We start from the raw sequence: 26,278 nt of genomic DNA on the forward strand, positions 1-26,278 counted from the left end.
ATTTTTATGCCTTTAATGTGAATGCTCTGAGGAGATCGCGTGTATGTGACTGAGCTAAGCTGTGAGGGTTAGGAGAGCTATTCACAGGTCCTCCTCCCACCTTCTACCAGGCACTCGGTTCTAATGTGTCTGTGTAACTGATGAACAATCCTTCTCCTCACCCAGGGTTGGCAGCTCTTGGCACTCTGCGTTGGACTCTTCCTTCCCCACCACCCTTTCCTGTGGCTCCTCCAGCTCCATCTACAAAGGAATGCAGATTCCAGGTATGCAGAACGCTAGCCAGCTGAACTATTTATGTGGCCTCTACGATAAATCATAAGAATTTAATAACCTGCCAGGTGTATTCTCAAAAGAATGTGTGAAGCAAATATTGGGACAGGAAGCCTTTCGCTCTCATTTTACATAGAGGCTGGAAAACATTTCCTTTATTATGTTAAATATCTTATGCAAGATGCTAGGAGAGCTTGAAGATCTGACAAAGAACATTAAGTGAAAAGACGGGGTACCCTGCAAGTGTGAATGTCTCGCATTCCTGGGTAAAAGCAGCTGTTGGCTTTCTGAGTTCCCCTTTCACAGTTTTATCCTGACTAGATTCTTTTTGTGGAAGTCTTCCCTCATGGTCTTCTTTTGTTTTGAAATTGTATTCAAATTGCTTCTGTTTTTGTTTTGGTGGTGGTAGTATTGTTGTTTTATTTTCTTGAAAAAGATATTCAAAATCCGTTGTTAGAATGATCTTTTTAGACCAAGGGCTAAGGCAGTTGGCCAAGGCTTTTCCAGGTTCATGTTGTCATCTGAGAGAGGTTCCTGGGAGGTGCTTTTGTGGTGCTGGGGTTTGAACCCAGGGCCTTGCTGAATGCTGTGTGAGCACCCTACCAAATGAAGCACACCCCCGCCCGAGAGGTTAGTGTGAGCACAGACGTGGTGAGCAACACAAACACATCCAAGGAGACGCAAGCATCTCGGAACAAAAGCAAAGTACCCCTCAATCCATCACACACTGTAGAGACCAAGGTCACATGACTATCGTCACTGGCTCCTGACAAATGGTGGCACCATTGAGTCTGTCTCTTGAAAGCACTTGAGTATAAGTGTATTTAGAAATGCCATTTTCTAGGAACAAAGTAAAATTTGTGTTTAATTTTATGCTGTATACCAATAAGGGAAGAAAAAAAAAATCTTGATCCCACGTATCCATTTATGTCCTTGAATGTTTTTGCTCTGTGTAGTGTTTATAGGATATGAGTTTTTGCATGAAGGCATTTTCTTACCTTGTTTAACAGTGAAACAATCTGCAGGTTCTTCAAAAGAGATTGCTGGGACACCAGGGGGTGGCACTTAGAGGTAGGGTGCTTGTGTACTGTGCCTGAGGCCTGGGGCCCTGTAGTTTTGTTATAACTTATTATTCTATTTTAGGGGGTGGGGGAGTTCGAGACAGGGTTTCTCTGTATAGCCTTGGCTGTCCTGGAACTCACTCTGTAGACCAGGCTGGCCTCGAACTCAGAAATCCACCTGCCTAACATATTATTCTTTATGCATTATCTTCTTTCAATTTGTTAGCACCCTGATTATATATTGACCGTATAATTACTGGTGATTTAAAATTCAGCTTGTGATTATAGCCATGCAGAAAGATTGAGAGGGGAAAAAAAAAAAACCTTCATGAAGATATGAAGATGTCTGAGTCTGTTGCAAAATTAAAGAAACTGGAGTCCAGTAAGCATTAACACTATGAAAGCTGTATATGCTAGAGTATCTTAATTTAATTCATTCTTAGATTTTTATCTTAAGTTTTGCATTACAGGACAGAGTTTGGGAAATATGCCATTTACTGCCAGCGATGTGTAGAAAGGACACAGCAAAACGGAGACCGAGAGGCCAGACCGTCCAGGATGGAGATCCTCTCCACTCTTCTTCGAAACCCCTACCACCATTCTCGGCCCTTCAGCATACCGGTGCACTTCATGAACGGGATCTACCAGGTGAGGGCAGAGAGACCAGGTCTCAGAAACAGTGACATGACAGGAGAAACAATGTTAAATATGATTGTACAAATCCCAGAATGCTTCCCGCCAGAGACCAGGTCTCTGAAACACAGAGTGACATGAGAAACAATGTTATACTTTGTTGTACAAATCCAAGAATGCTTCTGTGAAGTTTAACCCACCTGTGGGCCTGCAAAGAAGTGAATTGGTCCTGTCACTGACAAGGCACAGACAGGCAAGCTTCCTCCACATCTCAGGGATTACCTGGTAAAATATTCCCAGGCTCTCCCAGTTCTCTGCTCCAGATATTCATTTGTTACGTTACATGTTACAAAGTTAGCAATTACTCTTCCTACCCATAAGCCTTTCATCATGAGTTCAATCCCTAGACCACACAGTTACAAGTTGTCCTCTTACAATCACACAACTTGGCATGCCACATACACACACACACACACACACACACACACACACCAATAAAAAATTAAATGTTTTTTTAAAAAAGAATAAACATTAGATACACAAAGGTGCTCATTGATTTAAATGAATGTATTTTCCTTCATATACTATTGACTGCATATTGTACTGTATTTCTTAGTTTACTTCCAATGTGTAAGGCTATTTGGAGCTGTCAAATTCAGTTTGGAATTTCTCTGCCTGCTGGCTGAAGCTGACATTTCTGAGCTCTTAGGTAGCAAGTCTTCTTTGTTTTTTTCCAGCAGAGCACTGGACAAAAAGTTAAAAGTGCCACAGAGCACACTCCCATTAGTCACGCATTGCATGCGCCCTGCTCCCCGAGCGCGTATGGTTTTCATTAAGAGCCTTGCTCCCTTTGGCTAGGTAGTCGGGTTCGATGCGTCCACCACAGTGGAAGAATTTTTGAACACTTTGAACCAGGACACAGGAATGAGGAAGCCAGCGCAGTCTGGATTCGCACTCTTCACAGATGATCCTTCTGGCAGAGACCTGGAGCACTGTCTTCAGGGAAACATCAAGGTGAGATTTGGTTCTTCAAAGGACAACAAAAGACTCACTGAGTCTGTGCAAGTGTAGTGCAGGAATTTTCCAGAAATGTAAGAAACCTGATCAGCACAATTTTTTTTTTTAAAAAAATTGCCAAACTTTGGCAAAGCTGTAGAATTCTTTTCTGGGGCAGGGGTAGGAGTGGGGGTGGGACATAGAATTCTTAAGATGCCACCTGTGCACACAAACTCTGTATTAATAGAAGAAAAAGAGCTATAATTGTTATGATACTCTAAATAGTAGGGAACTTAGAATAGTGGGCCAGCAAGATGGCTCAGTGGGTGAAGGGGTTTGCAGCCAAGCCTGACAAACCCTGAGGTGGATCCCTGGGGCCCACATGGTAGACGGAGAGAACTGACTCCCACACAATGCCCTTTGACCTCCATGCATGTGTACGGATACAAACAAATACAAAAGGAACCGAAAGCAACAACAAAAAAAATGAAGATGTGGAGACCTTTCCCCTTCATTCATCTCTATTTCACTGCCAGTTTCAGTATCCTGAGGGCTAAGTGGGATCTTGGGGTGGGGGAATGATGAGGGTGGGGGTGGTGGGCACAACACCGAGGCTTATGCTCTCAGGGATATTTAGATTGCTTAGAAAAGAACAGATTCATATTCTGATAATCTTACCACAAATTAAAGGTGACAAGTGTTTGAAGAGGGTTGTAACCCTTTGCATAGAGGGGAATTTCAGCATTGGGCCTATGGGGAGATCTGAACTGCAGTCCAGTAGGAAAAGCGCCAATTGAAAAAAAAAGAGAGAGAGAGAGAGAGATACTTTTAAACATCTTTTCTAGCTCATGGTATAAAACAACAACAAAACCCACAAGATTTCCATGGACTGATGGCAACAATTAGAAATACCGGATTACTCAACTGAGGGACCTCAGAAACATTGTCCATTTAATTTGCAAGGGAGGAAGCAGGGGGAGAAAGCTCTGCACTGTACCAAACAGCTAACCCTGAGTGGCGAGCACTCTCAGACTTCTTTGGGGTGCCTTGTTGTTCCAAACTTGATAAATTCAGAAGGTGGAAAAATTGCTTCTTCAGAGACAAAAATCATGAAAAAAAAAAATCCCTGGAATCTCTTTGTTTTCAGCCCCATGCAGTCCTGCCTTAAGATTCCTTTCTGGGTAAAAATGTAAGGCCACTGTCCAAAGTTAATGTGTGTCCAACTCGACCAGCTGACCAAAGAAACAATGTATAATCCAATCCTAAACTCAGCTCTGCAAAGCTAAAACTGAAAACGCTGGAGCTAGTGTGGTTGGTTTGTATGAACTGAAAGTTTTCAGTCCCAGGGGTGCGCTAGTCTTTTTAAAGTGTTGGTTTTAAAATTCTTGTGGATCTCAGCTTTCTATTTCCTTTTTAGATCTGTGACATCATTTCTAAATGGGAACAGGCGTCCAAAGAACAGCAGCCCGGCAAGTGTGAGGGCAGCCGGACTGTCCGTCTGACTTACAAGAACAGGTGTGTAACATGGGATCTGATCGCAGAGCTGAGCATGCGAGTGTCCAGACCACGGGCCCTCGGGCTAGTGTCCTCCTCACTGGCCTTCATGGCACAATATTCACACGTATGCTTACTTTTCTATAAGTAGTAACTCTGTTCTGGGTGAAACTACCACATGAGATTTTGTTTCTAATTCTTATTTTTTCCTGGGTTCCTCTCTCTCTTTTTTCTGGGTTTTCTCTTTCTCTCACCCTCTTCCATCCACTCAACTTTGCCTTTAACTATAAACTGGTTGCTTAGATAGATAAAGGCTCAAGGCAAAATGGGGTAGTGGTGTTAGGAACAGACATAGGGGCAGTCTGAGACCTTTTGGAATTTCCTAGTTAACAAGGATGACAAGTGGCTAAGCATAAGTCCTCTGTAGAAAATATGTCACTCTACATTAAGCTAGTGCAGTTCCACAGAAGCATGGGACACACAGAGTCACACCTAGGCTGGAGCTGTCTGCAGGATTGATTGATTGATTGATTGACTGACTGATTGATTGATTGATTGATTTAGAGATGGTGTTGATGCTAAGTTCAGAAAGGGGCTGACAGTGGAAACTTTAAGAAATGTATCCAAAGGGTGGTTAGCCCCCGTGGAGGGAGGCTCATGGTCTGTGTAAGGAAAGTACGTGCCTTCTCAGCAAATGAAGTTATAACACACTTTGGCATGTACTCAGAAACCCCATTTTCTTTCTGTTTCAAATACTTTTCCTTAACCCCTTTTTTGGCAGAAGATGGCATTGAACTGCCCACCTTACATGACATGCACCTCTGAAAAAGATGTTTTTCTATTTTTTAATCTCATAGCTCATAAATTAATCTATAAAATATCAGGCCAAGAACCTGACGGAATTATTGGCATAATGTTGAATTCTTTCAGAATTGCTTTTGGAAGATCTTCAGAGACTCAACATTGGAATGCAAGAAGTTGAGGCATTATATAATATAGAAAGAACGTTGCAACCTTTCATCTAGTTCAATATTTCTTTGTCTGATAATTTATCCTACGAAAATAACCACATAAATGGACAGAATATTCCAGTGTGACCCAGGATCTTCTTTCCATAATTTTAGAGTAGTGAAAAATAATGGGAGGGCTTGAATACTCATCAGTAAGGACATGGTTGGATTAGGTGATAACTTCATATTGTAGGCTGCACCCTGCACACTCAGCCTCCGAGCGCTGGCGACCTTCTCTTGAATAGACTCCTTTTATATGACCAGTGCTAGCTGTCGTCCATCAGAGTCTCTTCATTCAGGAGCTTGTGAGCTGGGATCTTACGGATGGCGAGGTGACCACGACATGACAGTGTTCTAGTTTGCTGTCTGTTGCTCTGATAAATATCACAATTGAACGCAAATTGAGGAGGAAGAGATTGATTTTTATCCTATAGGTTACAGCCCATCACCGAGGGAAGCCGGGCAGCACTCAATGCAAAGAGCTTGATGTTGATCACTGGCCCCTCCCAACTCCCAGCCAACTTTCTTATAATAAGGGCCCAGGCTCAGCTGCCCAGAGTTGACACCATTCACAGCAATTAGCAATCAAGACAAATGCCCCATGGCTGTGCTCAGACCAGGTTTCCTCTTCAAGTGTTTGACAACAAGATTAGCCACTGCAATTGCTGTCCACAGTCTTAGGCCATCCATTCCTAGAGATCTGCAGCATCCTTTAAATAATGGAGCATGAACAAGTGTTTGTTGAGATCCAGCTATGCCTGCTCTGAGTAAAGGCACTGTTTTCCAGGCTGTCCCTTGTCCATTTTGCAAGTAGCTCTTGACTCTACTATAAGATGTATAAGATGATTGCACCCTGAGTGGATCCTCAGACACCGTCCACCCAGGACCACACAGCACAGGTCGATAAATGACGTATTCCTGGGAATAGGAAGTGTACCCCTGAGAATTTACTGAGGTGAATTGAGACTTTCGGGTATATTAAAATCACATCACAATAGTTCAACTGGTGTTTCTATGGATGGCAGCTTTCATATATGGCTGTTTAGTGACTGGCAAAAGCAGCAGGCCAGATGTCTGCTACAGCCTCTGGAGTCTGCATTTTAGCAGCATCCTGGATGATTCGTATACCCTGACGTCTGAGAAGGACCCATCTGAAGGGTCACATTTTTCCATCTCCATCTGTTGATCTCTTTGTGGTTATGTTGAAATTCAGTTTGACTTTGTTGGAACAAAATGGGAAGACCACCGTGTCTAAGACACTTCCTGATAGTTAATACCTTTGGCTGGATTAGCACATCCCAATTCTAGTTACAAGGACCGCAGCTGGAACCAAAATGAAATTTAGGTGAAATGGACAAAGGCGTTTGAAGTACTTACAGATAAGAGTAATGCCTTTAAGGCATCACTTGCCATGAGAAAAGACCAAGACCGAGGTGGTAGCGTGATGAAACCACATTGTTTAAACAACAGACAACTCCAAGCAAGAGGATTGGTGTTTACACAGTCCGCAAAGCCCAGAGAGCCGTGGCTCTGAGAAAGAGCACTGCTTCTAAACATGGCCACGCTTCAGTATGTTTATAAATAGCTTAGACAATGAGCCCTAATTTCCAGTGACACAATCCGGAGGGGAACTAGCTGTGACCTGTCGTGCCGCCAGGGATCTGATTCTTCCTCTGCCAACTTGCTTTGCAATGACTAAAATACTGAATTTTCTTCATCGTGGAATCTTAAGTTTATTTTTAGCAAGTTATGAAATTTTAATTATTTGGACTCAGGGATCAAAGGTCTAATTTAATTGCCTTTGAACATGCTCTCAGGCACAATCGCCTGGAGACGAGTATGTGAATTCTGACTTGCATGAAAAGGTTCTTAGTTGATTTGCTTTCTTGCTGCGTGCTTGCAAAAGTCAAGGTGTAGCTTTAACAAAGCCAAGTAGCAAGGGTCCTTCCTGCGGGGAGCTCTCTTCTTCCTCCTGCTTGAAATCAAAGCTGATTTTTGGTAACAGTTTGTAGTTGTTGTTTTCCGGAAGGTAGTCTGATATTCCCTGTTCCACAGTAAAATAACTGGAAGAGCACGCGCATCCATTGGCTCCTAAGGTGAAAGGCCTTGAGAGACCATCTAGTGTGTAACCCAGGCTGGCCCACCCGCACAGGGCTCCTGAGTGCAGGATTACAGGTGTGCACCGCCATGCCTGGCTGACCTCCTCGCTTTGATATGCAGCCTCCTCTTGCTCATTTTTGCAATGCTTTCCTTGTTCTCCAGAACTTTGCTTGACTGTTGGGGTCTACGCTGTGTCTCACAGGAGTCTGAGCCTGCCCTTCCTATGCGCTGTGTTCCCAAACCGTGCCCTGTCTGGGATTGGTTCCCCTGCTTTGCTAAAACATTTCGATTTTCTTTCCCAGGCTGAACCTGACGGCCGTGCTGGGAACTGTAGAGAGCTCACTGGTCCCTTTCTCCCTGTAGACGTAACACACTCGCATTGTATTAAGAACTCCCAGTGATCACACTTTCCTTGTGGGTCACGGGAATGAACCATGGGGTTTCCTACTTCGACTGAGGAAATGAGCCCGGTGTAAAGGCTTTGATTTCCCGTCTCTTCTCTTGGTGTCACACCACTTTTCCTGGTGACGTTTTGCATTCATTGCCTATGTCTGTTGCCCAACTGTACCCTTCTGTCTGCTTAACAACCCTATATGTTTATGGATGGAGATGGGGCGGTAGTTGATGTCTAGAAACAGCTCTGATTGTCAGCGGGGCTTGGCAGGGAGATGACCAGAACTGGGTAGGACAAGCTTTGCAGAGAACACCTGCCATGTTTCTCCAGATTGTAAACACACACACACACACACACACACACACACACCCCTAACAACTACTCTACCAAGTCTCTCTTTTCCACCACTGTGTTGTCACGGCAGCAGTTGGGCTTCTCAGGGAGTTGCTTACCTGCCCTGTTGGCTCAGTACTTTGAACATCCATAACACTTGTGTCTTATTCTGAAACCAGAATCCCACACTGCAGTGAGCATCACACCCAGGCAAGCAAAAGCCACATCCTGAGCCAGCCATGATGGAACATACTTGTCCTAGCTACTCGGGAGGGTGAGATGGGAATACCACTTGAGGCCACCCAAGACCAGATTCAGCAACGCAGAGATGCCCCCACCCCCATCTCAAAACAAACAAAAGCCCATGTCCTGTTTCCATGAGGAATAAGAGTGTGCTGGGTTTTTGTTTTTGTTTTTTGTTTTTTATCTTTCTAAATAAACTCATATGCATGTGACAAAAATAAAAATAAAAATCAAGACAGACCTGATTGTACAAATCTTATCTTTTAGACATCTGGCGAAAAGCCTCCCCTGACATTTGATGTTAATTGGAGTTGATTTTTTAATTAAAATCCTCATGTCCTATTTAGCATGTCCAAGATGTTGAAAAAAGATTGTGTGTTGAAAACTGGTTTATTCAGCTCATTGGAATGAAGACTTTGTTGCATCCTGCTTTCCTTACAGGGGTAAATTTAATGTCATTTGGAGTCTTTTTTTTTCCTCTTTTTTTTTTTCTATCCCAGCCCTATAAGTGCCTTGTTCTCTTCCCCACTTTTTAAAGTTTTTATTTATTATATTTATATGAATACACTGTAGCTGTTTCTAGACATACCAGAAGAGGGCATCAGATCCCATCACATGGTTGTAAGTCACCATGTGGTTGCTGGGAATTGAACTCAGGACCTTTGGAAGAGCAGTCAGTGCTCTTAACCACTGAGCCACCCCTCCAGCCCATCATTTGGAGTCTTAAGCCCTTCCTCCAGGACTGGTTTAGTCGCTGTTCCATTGCTGAGAGACACCACGACCAAGGCAACTCTTGGTCAATAAAAGAAAGCATTCGATTAAGGTCTGGTTTACAGTTTCAGAGGCTTAGTCCAAAGTCATTATGTCAGGGAGTATGGCTACAGGTGCTGTGCTGGAGAAGTAGCTGAAAGCTACATTTTTATCCAGAAGCAGCGAGGGGAGGGGGAGAGAGAGAGAGAGAGAGAGAGAGAGAGAGAGAGAGAGAGAGAGAGAGAAAATGCATGCACCTAGGCCTGGCATACACTTTTGAAATTTCAAAGCTCACCCCCAGTGACACAGGTCCTCCAATAAGACCTACCTCTGAATCCTTCTAATCCTTTCAAATAGCGCCACACCCTGGTGACTAAGCATTTACATATATGAGCCTGTGGGGTCATTCTTACTCAAACCATCATAATGACTTAATCCTCAGGACATTTTTAAATTTTAATATAAATAGAAGGGTTCTTCCACCTCAAAGCAGTCTGCCCAGTGTGTTCCAGATGGCAATGATCCGTTCGTATCATGTAGTTCTGGATATTAAAACAGTCTGTGGTGTATTGTCACTGTCTTCCATGTGGTAGTATAGCTCAGTGGCTGAGCGCCTGCCAAGCTTGTGCCTGGTTCTGTCTCTGTCATGGAAAAAAGGGGACAATGAGATAGATGGCACACACACACACACATACTCACACACATACTCACATACATATATACACACATACTCATACATACACACACACATACACTCTCATATACACACACATGTACAATCACATACATACACAGTCATGCTCACACACATACACTCACATACCTATACATACACACATACACTCACTCACACACAAAATAAATGTAGAATTTTTAATTACAATGAAGATATCATGAGAAATATTTTCATTTTTTTCCAGACTGTATTTCTCAATGCAAGCTCGTGGAGAGACTGATAGAGAGAAGCTGCTGTTGCTGTATCAGACAAATGATCAGATCATAAATGGCCTTTTCCCTCTGAATAAGGATCTGGCATTGGAAATGGCAGCGCTTTTGGCTCAGGTAACTTCTGCGTTGTCTAAGTTCGCTCGAGGGGAGGGAACAGTGTGGGTTTCCTCTGTTAAATACAGTCAAGCTGGACACCTTCAGTGAGCCTTAGAATTCACTCTGCTGTGATTAAGAAGCCACTGGAGACCGCGGGCGTAAGTCCTGCATTATACCTCTGCAGAGCCGTCACGACTCTGCGCTTGTCCCCACTCTGCCACCCGTGGGTGTCATCCTCATGTTCCTGGGGTCTGTTAGAGTCCCAGCATGTTCAGGAGTCAGGATGGTGGGCTGAGAAGGATCCGCCTTCCTGGTTTGGGGAAAACAGCTCGTTACTCACACTGACCTCTCCATGTAAGCCCCGGGTTATAACGGAAACCCGTGGTCTTCCCCGCTCATGCAGGAAGCCAGGGAGTCATCCCTGCGAGCCAGCAATGTGCCTAGATCATTAAAGTCTTCATCCTCAAGAAGAGGTTGTAAAAATACACACCCGTGTCTGTTGAGGGGAGCACATTAGCTTCCCTATGAAGAGCCTCATTGACAGATGCCCAGGCCCCATGTGTGTAGTCGATGGATTCTCACTGGCACATCATCCAATACCTTGTTCCTTCTTCTTCTTCTTCTTCTTCTTCTTCTTCTTCTTCTTCTTCTTCTTCTTCTTCTTCTTCTTCTTCTTCTTCTTCTTCTTCTTCTTCTTCTTCTTNTTCTTCTTCTTCTTCTTCTTCTTCTTCTTCTTCTTCTTCTTCTTCTTCTTCTTCTTCTTCTTCTTCTTCTTCTTTGGTTTTTCGAGACAGGGTTTCTCTGTATAGCCCTGGCTATCCTGGACCTCGTTCATTCTTTAGCTCATCCATGACACAGGGTGATGATTCCCATGTCTCTGCACTCCAGTTTATACCTGTCTAACTGCAAACTGCCTGTCACCTCCGCTTTGCTACATTCCACACCTTCATCATGCCCCCCTCCCATCCTCCAGGGGAACTTCCATCCCAGCGATCCCCACCACCTTTCCCTATTCTCTCTCCCTTGCCTCATCTTTTCACTTTGAGCTCACACCTCTTCCTCTGCTCACCCCTCTCTATCCAACCTCCATGGCTGTGATTCAGACCCACCTCACTCACACCCTTTGCGCGCCAGTCACCGTGCCTCTCTCCGATGTGGTCCCCCACTAAGTTATTCTTCCCACGGATGCTTGAAGGACTTCCCCAGTTATCCACTGATGCCTAACAAGTGACTTGAAGTTGAGTGTGGTAATGAATGCCTGTAGCTGATAATCCTAGCTCTTAAGAAGCAAAGGCAGAAAGATCACAAGGTCAGGCCAAGCCTGGACTACATGGCAAGTTGCAGGACAACCTGGGATGCATACCTAGACCTTATCGCAAAAACAAAGAAAGCAGAGGACACGGCAACAGTAATCAAAAGCTCCGAAAGTAACTGGGGCAGATCTGCAAAAGGATTTTAGTGTCTGTTTTCTGTGGCTTCTGTAGCTTAGCCTGAGGGACAGATGTGACACAGGGTGAGGGCTGGGGTCACTGCCAGGCTCATATATCTGCATGTCTGCCTGTGATGCTGACTCGCAGCTGAGACTTCCACAAGGACCGTCCACTCTACAGTGCTATACACTATAAACATGACCGTATTCTCTTCGAAGAATTATTCGAGCTTCCAACCAGAATGGTGATCGAATGGCAAAAAGCCATACCCCAAAAGAGACATGACGGAAAACCTGTGCTTTTCCTCAGTCCTGAGACTAGAAGTTGGCACAGTGACGCTTGTCCATGGCGAGTTGTTCACATGGCATTAGTACCTGACAAAGAGACAGAGCAAAGAGAGATGTCCTTCCCACCTAAGGTCATTCATGATCTGCCTTGGCGGCTGCCTCCCCGCCCCAGGATCCATAACCCCTACCTGGAGCTCGGGTCTGTGCAAACCCCACACTTGTTTACGGCGTCTGCTTCCTTTAGACTTTACTGATCTTCCTGGTTGGCTCGGGTGTCTGGAACGGCTCTGCCTCTACTCTGTCACCTGCTAGTTTCGTCTTGCCCTGAGCTTCCCTTGTAAGTGTGTGTACCAGGGAACCTTGCTGAAGCCTGCCTGGCAGCTCCACTGGCCCTCTGGGGAGCTTCTGCAGTGTATCACACGTGTGTGTCCTGACCATGGTGGCTCTGCAGTGTATCACACGTGTGTGTCCTGACCATGGTGGTTCATAATGACTTGGAGTTCAGCTTTGCATCAGTGCCTGGGGCCTCCCCAAGGGCCACCACTGTGCCTAGCCCTCCTACTTAACAGTCTTTCCCGTGAGCAGTTTTCCCCACTGTTCTTGGAAGAATGGACACTTAGTAACTGGCTTTTCTTTTAGAATACTTTTAAATCCTCTGTACTTGAAAGCTTGCTTGCTATACTCGGTGTTCTTTTGATACAAATGGGAAAGAGAAGGGAAGGGACAGGCCCTTACTTTCTAGACAATCTGCTGCTGGCTGTTTAGGGGGTCACCTTTCCAGAAGCATAAATTCTCCATGAAAATCACTCTTGTCTTTACTAATATTTAAGTTATCTTCTTTCCTTATTTTTTAATTTTATCAAAAAAAAAAACTCTAAGAAAAATTAAATCCAAAAATTTTTGAGATTTTGTTTTTTAATTTCATGTGTATGCCTGAATGTTATGTCTGTGTGCACCGCATTCATGCCATGCCCTAGGAGGCCACAAGAGGGCATCAGACCTTCTGAGAGTGGAGTTACAGATGGCTGTAAGCCACCATGTGAGTGCTTGGAATCGAACCCCAGATCTCTGGAAGAGCAGTCAAAGAATGCTCTTAAATTCTGAGCTGTCTTTCAGCCCTACATTCACCTCTTAAGGATATGTATTTTTGACATTTTTGAAATGGGTCAGAAAGTTGAGACTGTACACCAAGAACTTTTGGAGTCTATGAATAACACTCAAAATTACAATGTATATAAGGAAAAATGAAATACTTCCATCTTTCTTCCGAGCGTTGTTTTTGGAAGGAGATGGGTTTATTGAGCACACATAAGGGCAGTGGCTGACCAGCAAAAAGAATGCTGCCTGCAGTCACCTCTGAATTTTTTTTTTTTTTTGAAGATTAAAACATAATAAAGGATGGCTGGAGAGATCTTCTCTGGTTAGCAGCACTGACTGCTCTTCCAGAGGTCCTGAGTTCAAATCCCAGGAACCACATGGTGGCTCACAACCATCTGTGATGGGATCTGGTGCCCTCCTCTGGTGTACAGCCACAGTGTACTCACATACATAAAATTAAAAAATAAAATAAACAGTGAACAAACTAAGCAATGTAGAAGAGTTATTTATTCGGTTGCAGATTTGATTCTGTGGCGGTCTTATGATGGTGCTCAGCTTTTAAAAAAATAACCCACTGAGTGAGTGAATGAGTCAGAAGACAGTCTGCAGGGCTTGGTTCTCTCCTCCCTCCACGTGGGGCCAGGTGATAGTAAAGGCCTTTACCCACTGAGCCGTCTTCCCAGCACGACGCTGTAACTTAGAGATGGGGTTCTTGGAGTCGATCTCTGTGCTGGCTAGTTTTAGGTCATCTTGACACAAGGTAGCGTCGTGAGAGAAGAGGGAAGCTCAGTTGAGAACATGTCTCCGGAAGACCCATCTGTAAGGCATTTTTAAACTCACCCCATTGTGGGTGGTGCCATCCCTGAGCTGTGGTTCTGGGTTCTATAAGAAGGTAGACTGAGCAAGTCATGGGGAGCAAGCCAGTAAGCAGCACCCCACCACGGCCTCTGCGTCAGCTCCTGCCTCCATGATCTTGTCCTGACTTCCCTTGGTGATGAACTGTGATGTGGAAGTGTAAGCTAAAGGAACCCTTTCCTCTCCAGCTTGCTTTTGGTCATGCTGTTCCTTTGCAGCAACAGAAATCCTAAGACGGTCTCTCAGTTGTTACGTGTCTAGCAGAGCACATGTTTTGTGTGGGCAGGGTTATCTGAGTTGACTGTCTCCGAACACTGATTGTGGTTGCTCTGTACTCTGTGGTATACTGGACACTAGGTAGGGAGATCCTGAACTTGAGCAAGCCACGAAAGGCTCCCTAAGAAGTAGGCGGCCACGAACGGTGCACTACTGCTGGTAGCTGCTTTCAGAGGCTGTGGAGCTGCTCTAAGTTTGGCGGGTAACTGTGAATACTCTCTGCTGATAGGCAGGGACAGCGTACAACTTGCCCTTCGGGGAAGGATTTGGGTGTGGTTGGGTCGACAGCTTTTATATTCTGTGAGGACGTCATGATCGTGGAGCTGGAAATGGTTAGGAACCAGGAACAATGAGAAACGAGAGCCAAGGAGCCACCCTCAACCAACAAGCACAAACGGACTCAAAGAACCTAGAAACTTCCGAGCACAGGCTGGAAGGGCAAAGCTCGGCGAAGGTTCAGACAGTGACTGACCTGTTAGCTTATGAGCTAGAGCAGAGGCGGCACAGAGGGAGCGCCTCAGAGCCTCTTTGCTGGCTGTGCCGTGCCTAAACTGAGGGAGGCAACCTTTAAAACAGAAGGCGAGCACTGTGGGAGACCAGTGGGACCTGATGAGCCTACAAATGATTGTTGGGGAATACTGTGGGAGGATGCTTAGTAGGGGATCCATCCCATCTCCCTCCTTGAGCAGCCTTTGGTATCCTATACAAGGCGTCACAGTTTATCTACGCATTTGATTCTGCCTCAGTCTCCCCTACCAGAGGGTGAAGCCGATGAAGGTGGGGGATGCTCAGCGTCTCCTCTCACAGCGTTTGCTTCAGTCCTGACTCACGGTGGAGTCTGAACACGGTCTTGGGTGCAGGGATTGGTAGGTGAGTTTGAAGAGTGGTGAGCACATACGTAGGTTTCAGAGATGGCTGTTGTGTGGTCTATAGCGGCTAAACGTTCTGTCACCAGGGGACAGCAGGGATGAAGAGCTGTATTCCTTAGAATATGCAGCTGATAGTTCAGAAACATTGACAGAGAAAATCTAGCAGGAGCGTGGTGAGACAGTGTAGTCCTCGCTGCCTTTATATGCAGAGAGACCCTTATAGCCTCCAACACTTATAAAAGTTACAAAGTCCAACTGATAAAGTTGCAAATTTTCTTAGTCTTTCTCCCTTTTTATTTTAACTTATTTCACTATTGGAATAGCCCTTTACAATGAAAGACTGTCCTGTGTTATACTCACTAATAAATATGCTCATTTTCTTTTAGCAAATACTGCTAAGGAGGTTTTTAGTTGCTTTTCTATTGCTGCGATAGAATACTCTGATAAAAGTGACTTAAGGGGAGAAGGGTTCATTGGGCTCACAGGTCACATGATTGGCCACACTCCACCCACAGTCAAAAATAATAATAATTATTCATCCATTGTTCTCTGTCCCTGATTACGGATGTCATGTGACCACTGTGGCCTCCCTACTATCTGGACTATAAAATGGAACCAACTGCGAGCCAAAATAAAGCCTTTCTCTCTTAAGCAGCCATCACCAGGGTCTCCCCACACAGCATCAGGAAAAGATGCCTGGGACAGGAGTTCCAAATGGAAATGGGGCTGAGCTGTTTGTCGCAGAATCCTCATAGGTTAGATTTCAAGTCAAACTTCTACTTAAAACAACAGCTCATCTATACGGTTATACATTTTATTATCGCACAATCATGACACATAGAGCTGTGTTTTAGTACAGTCATGACACATAGGCTTATGGTTTACACACACAAAGGATGTCTCAAAAGACCAAAAGTGATTTTTCTTTCTGAAAGCTGTTCTCGCTCTGTGTTTTCTCCTCCGGGAACTTCCAGGTGGATATTGGAGATTTTGAAAGACCTTTCTCAACTCCAGCGGGGCCTGTGACTAACCAGTGCAAAGCAAATCAAACCCTCAAACAAGTCATAGAGAAATTTTACCCGAAAAGGTACCGAGAAGGATGCTCTGAGGAACAGTTAAGGTAAGGCAGTGCTTAAGCTTTGTACAGGGGAGGAGTTGCACTAGGAATTTAGTAAAATTTCCTGTATGGATCCTTTCTGAGAACATTTAATTCCAATGGATTCCAAGAGGTTTTTACATATTTTATGGGAACATAAATAAATTTACATTTTTTGAGGCAGTCTCATGTAGCCCAGGCTAGCCTCAAACTTGTATGAACTGAAGATGGCCTTAAGCTCCCGATCCTTCAGCTTTTCTCTCCAACATGCTGAAGTGACAGGTTTGAAACAACTTTTTAAGTAAAAATGACCGTAATTTAGACTGCCATTTTGTCTGTTCTCAAAGCTGGATTAATTCTGGTCATAAAGAAGGTTTTAGCTATACAATGGCGGTAGCAGGCCCTGGGTTCAGTCTGAGAATAACTGCAATGACATTCCTCCAAACTGTACCATTTGGGCACCATGACTAGTGTTGAATTTTGAGAAATGAAAATATTCTCTGGAGAAATGACCTGGCCCCCTGACTCATGCCGTGGTCTGGTATTAGCCATGTAGGTGATAAAGATTTCCGTGCTAGGTTGTGTTGAGCACTTCAGCGTCTCTGGAGAGGTGAGGGGTGGGTCAAAGGGGGCCGGGGATAAGGCTGAGCAGCACTTTGGAAGGACGACAGACTTTCAGTTTTGCTTTTGTGTCTTGCTCTTGTCTGTTTTTTCTTTTTAGGCAGCTCTACCAGCGACTCTCAACCAAATGGATGGCCCTCCGGGGACACAGTGCAGCTGACTGCATTCGAATTTACTTGACAGTAGCCAGGAAGTGGCCGTTCTTTGGCGCCAAGTTGTTCTTTGCAAAAGTAAGAAAGGATGGGAAGAAGACTCGTAATAAACACCCCGGGCGCACATCTGGCCACATTTACCCTGATATGCCATATTTGGTTTCATTAAAAAATGAGGGAATTCCCAGCAATTTAAGCCAGTGAGGAATAATGGGAAATAGGGATGGTACCTTCCTCTTCTCCCCCTCTCCTCATCCTCCCACCCCAACCCACCCCCACACTGAACCATTTTGGGGGTCACAGGCCAGTCCCTCAGGAGAGCTCGCTGAACCCTCTTACACTTCCCCTCACTCCTCAGGGCAGTTCTCAGCATAGCCCAGTGTTGCAATAGGCCTGTAAAGAAGGCCCTGTGCGGGAAGGACCCTTTGAAGAGACCAGAGAAGGGCTGCAGGAACACTGGACAGGAGATAGCCCTACCGGGGAGGTGGCTGGCCAGTGCCCTGAGGGAAGGCATATGCCTTTTCTTTTGGGAGCGTTTTGGATTTCAGTTTTGGTGCTGGCCGTTGAATCCAGGTCCCCTGGAGCCACACCACCAGCCCCAAACTGTGCCTTGTACCTCTTTTTTCTTTCCCTTAAATGACGCCACTTGGGACACTTTTGCTCCAAAGATGCATCCATCTTGTCTTGTAGTCTGTCTTAGTGCGTGCACCACTCCTCCTCCTCCTCCTCCTCCTCTTCCTCCTCCTCCTCCTTTTCCTCCTCCTCTTCTTCTTCTTCTCCTTTTTTTTCCTTTTTGGTTTCTCTGTGTAGCCCTGGCTGTCCTGGAACTCACTCTGTAGACCAGACTGGCCTCAGACTCAGAAATCTGTCTGCCTCTGCCTCCCAAGTGCTGGGATTAAAGGCATGGGCCACCAATGCCCAGCTTCAGGGGGCTTCTTTTTCTTACTTTTCAACATAAAGAATAAGCCTAGCATGGTGGTACACACTCCTTAGTCCCAGCTACTCAAGAGCCTGATGCGGGAGTAATTGAGACTAGTAATAAGAGACTGCCTAGATATTATTATGAGACCATGTCTAAAAACAGATGGATAATTAATTGACTTGAAATGTGGACTGTTTCACAATGAATTTTACCCCCAGCTTCAGCATGGAAAGTGCTGCTAACTTGCACATGCACACACATAAACACTCACACACTCACACAAACACACACTCACACACACACATGCACACACACTCACACACACATGCATACACATTCACATACACATATACTCACATGCACACACATACTCACACACACAAACACTCACATGCACACACACATACTCACACACATGCACACACTCACACAAACTCACACACATGCACACACACACACACAAGCACACACTCACATATATACATTCACACTCATACACACATGCACACACACACTCACACACACATGCACACACACTCACACTGTGCTCTTTCCTGGGTCATCATTAGCTATGACGCTGTGTTTGATGTTATAGGACCAGAGTTTGTCTGTCTTTAGAACAGGGAGGCGCTTCCCTTGTTGGCTTCATGGTGCCCCTCCCCCATTTCTCATAATTGTGGGAAAAATACACAATGCAAATAATCTACTGATACAGCAATTTTAAAAGGATGGCACTCTGGCATGAAGTCCGTCTTACTGCATCACAGCTGTCCTGCCTCTGTAGACCAGGCTGGCCTGAAACTCACCCTGTGGGGCAGACCGGGATTTCACTCAGAGATCCGCCTGCCTCTGCCTCCCCAGTGCTGGGATCAAAGTTGTGCGCCACCACCTGCTTCTGGAAGCCTTTTATCTTCCAACCTAACACTCTATGCCCGTTAAATATTTGACCTTCCGTGCACTCCCCTTTGCCACCCTGGAGGGCACCCTTCCGTTTCTATGAATTCGTCTACTCCAGGGACCACAGACCACACATTATTTTGTAGTTAGGTGATGCCTTCAGGATACATCTGTGATGCAGCATGGATCAAATTTTTCTTTCTTTTCAAGGACTGGATAATATTCCCTCACATGTCCACACCATGCACCACGCTTTGTTTATCCATCTGTCAGTGGAGCTTAAATCAGGAAGAAATTACAGTCCTCCAATACTATATATACACCACTGGCCTTTTGTCCTATGGTGCTGGAGACTGAGCCAGGGCCTTGTACAGTCTAGACAAGCGCACCCCACCAAGCTACATCTGCACCTCTTTTTGATGCCCGAGACCATTTGAATCCACCCTCAGTAGAGGCAGTGTTAACCCTATAGTTGAGATTCACTGAATCTTCATACTTAAGATTTATTATATACAACATAAGATCCACCCCCCCACACACACACACTCTTCTCTAAGACTTAAGAGAAGTAGCTAAGTTTTTGTCACAATTTCAGTTGTTAATCAAATAAAACAATCACTGTAAAAATGCTCAAAAATATGCTTGGATTTTGACTAAGTTTTTCTGATGGGAGATTTTTTAAATTAGTAAAATGTTATTGTTTTGGTCATAAAAATTGTATAGAAATTCCAGTTTACACGCAATTTTCTTCTTTCCTCTTCTGTTTCTGTTAGACATTGATTATCAGGAAAAGTGTGCATGTGTCACCACAATCCTTCACGCTCCTAGCTCCACACTCCTAGCTCCAGCACCTTAGAAATCTGCTGCTGCTGCTGCTGCTGCATTTCTTTATGAGTGCAGTCATCACAAAGACACTCAAACTTTTGTCAGCTGTGTAGTGTGAAACAAAAAGAAGATGTAAAAATTAGTGTTCTTGTGTGAAAGATGAGAAAGCTGAGTCCCCGTGGTACAAAAAGTTTGTCCGAATGCACGCATTACTAAATAACGATTCGAGCCCGCAAGCCGGCCTGAAAGGAATGAGTCTGTGGTCTTCAGTGCGCCCCACTACCCTTGCTCCCGCAGAGACATTCAGTGTTTTTGCTGGGTTTAAAACTGGCAGATCTTACATGCATTTAGACTAAAAGCTACAGCTATAATTTTGCATGTATAATACAGAATATTTTCACTTCTTTGTAGCCTATAGCACCATCATCACTTGGCAATAATTCCGTGTGGCTGGCTGTCCATGAAAACGGACTGAGCATCCTAGAATACACCTCCATGGTAAGATCAAACCTGGTATCTGTCATTGGGTCTTTGATTTCCGCTCCTCGGGGTACAGTAAGCAGAAGGTAATGCTGTTCTGAACTGCTATCTTCTGATTTCCCTGAGCTTAGAAAATATTTTCCCTAGAACTCTCTAATAAAGTGAGTTTACAAATAAAATTATGTTACAGTCTAGTGTTTCAAAACACTACGAGACAGGCTGTGCTGAATATAGAAAAATATTAAGATGCTAAGATTAAGTTACAATCATGGTTCGGGGAGGAGGGTGTAGGTAAATTCAGGGGGAGGACAGAGGACAACTTACTGGAGTCATTTCTACCCTTCCACTGTATGAGTCCCAAGGATCAAACTCAGGTGGCCAGCCTTGGCAGCAAGCACCTTTACCCTTTATGCCATATAACTGGCCCCCTACAGGTTGTTTTTTTTTTTCTGTGTAAAATAAGAATGTTTAAGTCATTACAAAGTAGAAACTTTACTTGTCATAGTTTAAATTTTCAATTTCACTTAAGATTCTGTAGCATAATATTTCTAGTTTTCAGTATAAGTCACCAATTTCACTCGCATCAAGGTTACATAGCTACTAGAACTTAGAGTACATAATTTAAAATGACCTCAAGCTGGACAGTGTGGCACATGCTGGTAGTTCCCAAGCTGAAGACATTGAAACAGGAAGGTCACAAGTTCAAGGCTAGTCTGGGCTACATTGTAAGATCCTGTCTCAATTTTTCAAAATAGAAAAAAAAGAAGAAAATCACCTATTCCTCTTGTGTGTTCATTCGTTTATGTGACGTCACCATTTTCTATCATATTTCATGGGCTATGGTGATTCTTGTTTATGTGATGTCACCATTTTCTATCATAGTTCATGGGCTATGGTGATTCTTGTTTACTGGGGCCTCATGCTTTGCTCTCCCACTGACCTGTACCCCAGGCTGGTCACTGTGGGGGGTCACTGTGACTTTAAAGATAGTGTGGGAGCTCTTTACCCTGCAACAGTCAAAGAGCACTAAAATATTCGTGTTTTTATTTTATTTTTGAAATGAAAATATAATTACATCATATTCCCCTTTCCTCCTTCCAGCCCCTCCCATGGACCCTCACCATCAATTTCTCACTCAAATTCATGGCCTCTGGACTCTTTTTCCTCTATTGTTGTTGTACACAGGCACATGTGTGCACACACACACAGGCACATACCGCATTACTTAAGACACTAACAGAATGGTTTAGCTCTTGAGCAGCTGGCCGACTGTGTAAGATGGTGTTCTATGTTCATCTGTTGCCCCAGGATGATGGTCTGGGAGAGTTTTGAAGCACAATGCTGGGCAGTGTGAATGATGTTTGTATCAAAGTCTGCCTAGCAGGGGAAATGTGGATCTGTCAGTGTAGTGTTTGATCATTTGGGCCTTAAAATGATCGGTTCTATATGGATCAACCTTATAGCGGAATCTAAGTGAATATATAAAAATATATTAGCAATGATTTTCTACCGGGTGCTGTGACTATAGGCATTGATAGCTTTCTAATTTGGTTTCTCGGGGTCAAGTGTATACTTCATGGTATAGGTTGATGACCCCTAAATTAACTTAATATGACTATTATTTACATTAATTGAAATAGACTTGATCTTAGAAAAGTTGTGTTTACATTTGCTGTAATGTATCTGTATCCATGTTTCCGTCATCTTCTCAGTGTGATCAGAACATAACGGTTCCTTTTCCTTCCCTTTGAAGAGACTAGTGGCCAGCTATGTGTACAAGGGTCTGATGACCTTCGGCGGCTATCAAGAGGATTTCATGGTAGTCGTTAGTACACAGTCAAAAGACCGGCCAACAGAGAAGTTACTTTTTGCTATGGCAAAACACAAGGTGAGTGGAACCCTTTCTGCCAGGGACACAGAAAGAACCTGTCTCAAAGCAAGACAAAACAAAAATAGTGAAGTGAAAATTTCCAAGTGGGCCAACGCCTGGTGACAGGAAATTCCAAGAGCAGTGGTTGCTAGCGTTTGGGAGTGAGATTGGGAGGGGTGGAGTTCAGGGCAGTGACATTACTTTAGATCCCGGTCTCAAAAGAGCATCGATGAAGAGTGGAGGTATTGTGGGTAGGTCATGCGGCTCATCTACTTGGAGTTATTTGTTTTAGCAACTCATGACTGTATAGCAGAGTTGTACAGTTAAGATGCCCTCGCTCCTTTGTTATATGTAACACACTGTAGTTTCAATGTCTCTAAGTAAAGCAGCGCTTTAAAAGGCTGCATCCTAAAATGTCCTTCAGTTCTGAGGGGAGCTCAGTGGGGAGTCCTGGGATTCAAACCTAGTTAGAAAAAAACATCTAATTTTAGTAAAAAGGGAGATGAAGCTGCTTTGCCTAGAACTTCCAACTTTTAAAAAAACTGTATGACATTTATTTATGTTACGTGTATGTGTGTGTGTGTGTGTGTGTGTGTGTGTGTGTGTGTGTGCACGCCACAGCACACGTAAGGAAGGGCAACTTGGGGGAGCAGGGTGGCTTCTCCTTCCACCCCCAGCTGGGTCCTAGGGATCCGAGCCTAACCATCAGGATCAGCAGCGAGTACCTCTACCCGCTGAGCCATTTCTCAGGCCCTGTCTGTCCGTTTGCATGGTAGATCTCTCTGCTAGCGAGGTCTGTGCTTTAAGTGAGAGCAGTTAACCACAGAGTGCAAAGTCATGCTGTAGCTCTCTTCATGACAACCGTCACATTTCCTACCCTTGTCACTAAGCTCGACTGGACTTCAGGAGTCACTCCTGCTGCCAGCTGAGGTAGCTGTGTTGTGGTGACGTGCAGTTACAAAATTATTTCCTTTCCACTTCGTAACTGTAATGTTGCTACTGTTATGAGTCATAATGTGGGTATCTGATATGCAGGGTATTTGGCATGTGACCCCCCCCAAAGGAGTCAGGACCCCCAGGTTGAGAACTTCTGCCCTAGATAGAAAGGCTCGGAGGTAGACTAGCCAAATGCAAATGAGATTTCCCCCACAGACAGGGGAGAGACCTTCTCAAGAGCCTGACAGGGTGGCTTTTCTCCTTTTCTTTCTTTCAGATTCTTGAAATTACCCTTCTGATCGCCAGTTACATCAACAACTTCCATCAGCAGAAGACAACGTTTCACCACCTCTCTGCCCCAGCACTGCTCTCACCCAGGAGCCAGGCGCCCCAAGCCAGGGCCATGGGCAGCCAGCCCCCTCTGTCCAACAACAGACCTACCAAAGGCCCTACCTTGCTCTGACTCCTGAGCCTGAACCTTCACTCCTTCTCCACCATGTGGCTGCGTCCACTGCAAGCGTTTACACCCCGCCAACACGGTTCATACACACACCAGCACTCCAGACCTTAGCAGTAATGGGCTACTCTTGTATCTGACTCTTAGTATTTACATAACAATAAACACAAAATGTGTCAACACACTCATTGTGTCTTAGACAAAGCAGGTTAGAATTTGTCTTATTTTTCCCCCCACCTCCCTTCTTGGACATCAGAGATTGTACAATAAGGCTTCCCAGTTTGCTTTTAAATATCCTGGCAGTCTTTTGGAAGGGAGATTCCAAACTCTCACTTGGTAAACTAGATGACTGTCCGGAAAAGCTCACTGCCAAAGAATGCAAGGATTGTAATCAAAGGTGCCTTCAGCTAGTGACGCCATCTTTGGGAAGGAGTGAGGTTTCGTGCAGGGCTCAGCTGTGGGAACATGGGCAGGGGGCAAACTCTCAGAGCAAGCGCAATGAATTGTCTGAGGCCCGGCCTCGTTCCACGAGATGACAGGCCACCAACCAGAGCCTCCTTGGCCGGGGGTTTGGAAGTGCGTACCCTGCCACCTCTGCGGATCTGGAGTGTGTCATTTAAAATGAGGTGTGGAGTCCAGGCAGCCCTGCCTGTCAGCATAGCCCAAGATCATCGGAACAGTGCCCCACATTCACAGGTGTTCAATGCTAGCCCAGCTTGACCTCGCTGTGTCACGGTGTCTTTGGAAACAAAGATGGCCCTTAAAGCCTTGTCCTTCACACGGTCTTCTCTAATTAAAAATGGATTCCAAAGTAAATTCTAATAGAGAATACTTCAGCCAAGGTCAGTACATTTTGAGTTGAACTTGTCTGGGGGTGTCCTGGCTATCGCACTGCGTGGCAGAATGCTTGGTAAAAACAGCCTGTTTGAGACGTGGTTGCTTCAGCTATTTCAGAGAAGTCTGTCCCTGGTGGCTTGGCCCTGTGCAGTTGGTGGCAGGAACATGTGGCAAAGGACTCATGGTAGAGAGGAAGCAGAGAACAAGGAGGAGACCCGAGACAGGAGCAACTTCAAATGCATGTCATCAGTGACGTACTTCCTCTAAGTTCCAACTCTCAAAATGCCTACCACCTTCCAAACTAGCACAGCATCTGCGGGCCAAGCGTGGGACACATGAGCCTCTGGGAACATCTCATGGTTAAATCCTAACGGCTACGTCAGTGGCCAAAACATTCACTGTGTCAAGGTGATGTAATTAGTACCCCCGATAACCTGAAACTGTGATAAGATATGAAAATTCTATTATAATTCTGTTTAACCGCAAGTCTACCTAATTTTATTTATGTGTAGAATACTTGTATTTATTTTTAGACATATATTTATCACTGTGTGCTATATGCTTTAAACCGATTTGAGAAAGTGCTAGGTGCCCAATTTGTTGACAGAGTCCCTGTGTCGTCGTCGTCTGTGCTGTGGCAGTGTCCCGTTCTCACACTAAGCCTTTTAAACACACTCTGCCCTTAGGCGCAAAGTCAGGAAGCACGTTGCTCCAGCCATACTGTACTGCCTTGGTAATGACAAAGGTATTTTTTCAAGTCCCCTAGAAAAGGCCTTCAAGTGGCTGCTCACCCTTCCACCTTTTAAACCACAACCACTCACTGAATGAACAGATTCGTTTTTAAGAATAAATGATTAACAATTTGGGGTGACTTTCAGAGTGGGACAAAGTAGTTTTTTTGTGTGCCCATAAAACCATTTACTAATCATAAGTAGGTGAGGCAGAGGCTGGGGCAAAGCTCTAACGTACAGGTAAGAACTTTACCCTCACCAACTGGTAAGCAGTCCCATCGGCCTTATGTTGAGATTTAAAAATAGTGAATGCTCAGGCCGGGCGTGGTGGCACACACCTTTAATCCCAGCACTTGGGAGGCGGAGGCAGGCAGATTTCTGAGTTCGAGGCTGGTCTGGTCTACGGAGTGAGTTCCAGGACAGCCAGGTCTATACAGAGAAACCCTGTCTCCAAAACAAAACAAAAGTAGTGATTGCTCACCTTCAACTACAGTACCTTAGGCTTGTCCTTGTTTTTAATAGAACAGAAATAAAATATTTTGATGGAAAGAAGTCAGTTTTGTACAATCAGTGATTTGAAAATTTGATCTCCTGGGAAATTCCTTATATAGCCATTTTTTTAATGCAAGTGTATTATTATGACTGATTACAAGAGAATAATGTTTTGTGTCTAATTGTAATATTTCTCCCTACCCTTTTCTTCCCTCTCAGTTACAATAAATGATTTACGAGTTCCATTTTGAACATTATCTTTTGAGTAATCTTCGAAAATACCTAACGGTTTCGTTGTCGCAGCTGAGATGTGCTGTGGGGAAAGTGGCAGTCACTACCGCCTGGCGCCTTCATTCTGTGTCTTCAGTGTGACTCTGCTCCAGTCACCTCAAAGGAGACTGCTTAGGAAAACTGTATGTGTTTTAGTATGTGCGCATTTGGATACATATAGATTATGTAGAAAGGGAAATAGAAATGTATGTTTTCCCATGATTTTATAATAAACCCCTAAGAGAACTTATTTAAGTGAGTGGTCTAAAAATTAACTTAGAGTGTTCTGTAGTTTGTGTGTATGTGTGCACATGCGCATTTGTGCTCCCTAACAGTCAAATACTGCCATTCCTTACAAATGAATTGTAACTCAATTTACAAGAAAGATTACCACAACTTACAAGGAGACTTTGTCCCAAAATGTGTTTCTGAGTCAACTGTGACTTTTTTTTCTTCCCATAGAGAAAAATATAGTGACCAGGTTCCTAGAACAATTTACCTTTAACTGTTAATCAAACTGCAACATAATCGTGAAGAGCTTTGCAGTAA

General features: G+C 44.4%; 1 protein-coding gene and 1 long non-coding RNA gene across 2 annotated transcripts in view; one reads left to right on the plus strand and one right to left on the minus strand.

Annotated features, from left to right (window-relative positions):
• Nucleotides 1-25,707, plus strand: part of Plekhh2 (pleckstrin homology, MyTH4 and FERM domain containing H2) — a 111,867-nt gene extending 86,160 nt beyond the window's left edge. The window contains exons 21-30 of the mRNA XM_021217699.2: nucleotides 166-263; nucleotides 1,802-1,979; nucleotides 2,823-2,978; nucleotides 4,378-4,475; nucleotides 10,205-10,346; nucleotides 16,118-16,263; nucleotides 16,961-17,090; nucleotides 20,068-20,154; nucleotides 21,890-22,024; nucleotides 23,220-25,707. Of these exons, the coding sequence (XP_021073358.1) occupies nucleotides 166-263; nucleotides 1,802-1,979; nucleotides 2,823-2,978; nucleotides 4,378-4,475; nucleotides 10,205-10,346; nucleotides 16,118-16,263; nucleotides 16,961-17,090; nucleotides 20,068-20,154; nucleotides 21,890-22,024; nucleotides 23,220-23,405 (1,356 nt within the window). The 3' untranslated portion in view covers nucleotides 23,406-25,707. The remainder of the gene's footprint in view (nucleotides 1-165; nucleotides 264-1,801; nucleotides 1,980-2,822; nucleotides 2,979-4,377; nucleotides 4,476-10,204; nucleotides 10,347-16,117; nucleotides 16,264-16,960; nucleotides 17,091-20,067; nucleotides 20,155-21,889; nucleotides 22,025-23,219) is intronic.
• LOC110335529 overlaps nucleotides 1-26,278 on the minus strand; it is a 52,294-nt gene that overhangs the window by 20,978 nt on the left and 5,038 nt on the right. The gene's annotated exons all lie outside the window — the stretch shown is intronic.

This window comes from Mus pahari, chromosome 18, assembly GCF_900095145.1.
Source record: "Mus pahari chromosome 18, PAHARI_EIJ_v1.1, whole genome shotgun sequence".
In the NCBI taxonomy this organism is placed as follows: domain Eukaryota; kingdom Metazoa; phylum Chordata; class Mammalia; order Rodentia; family Muridae; genus Mus; species Mus pahari.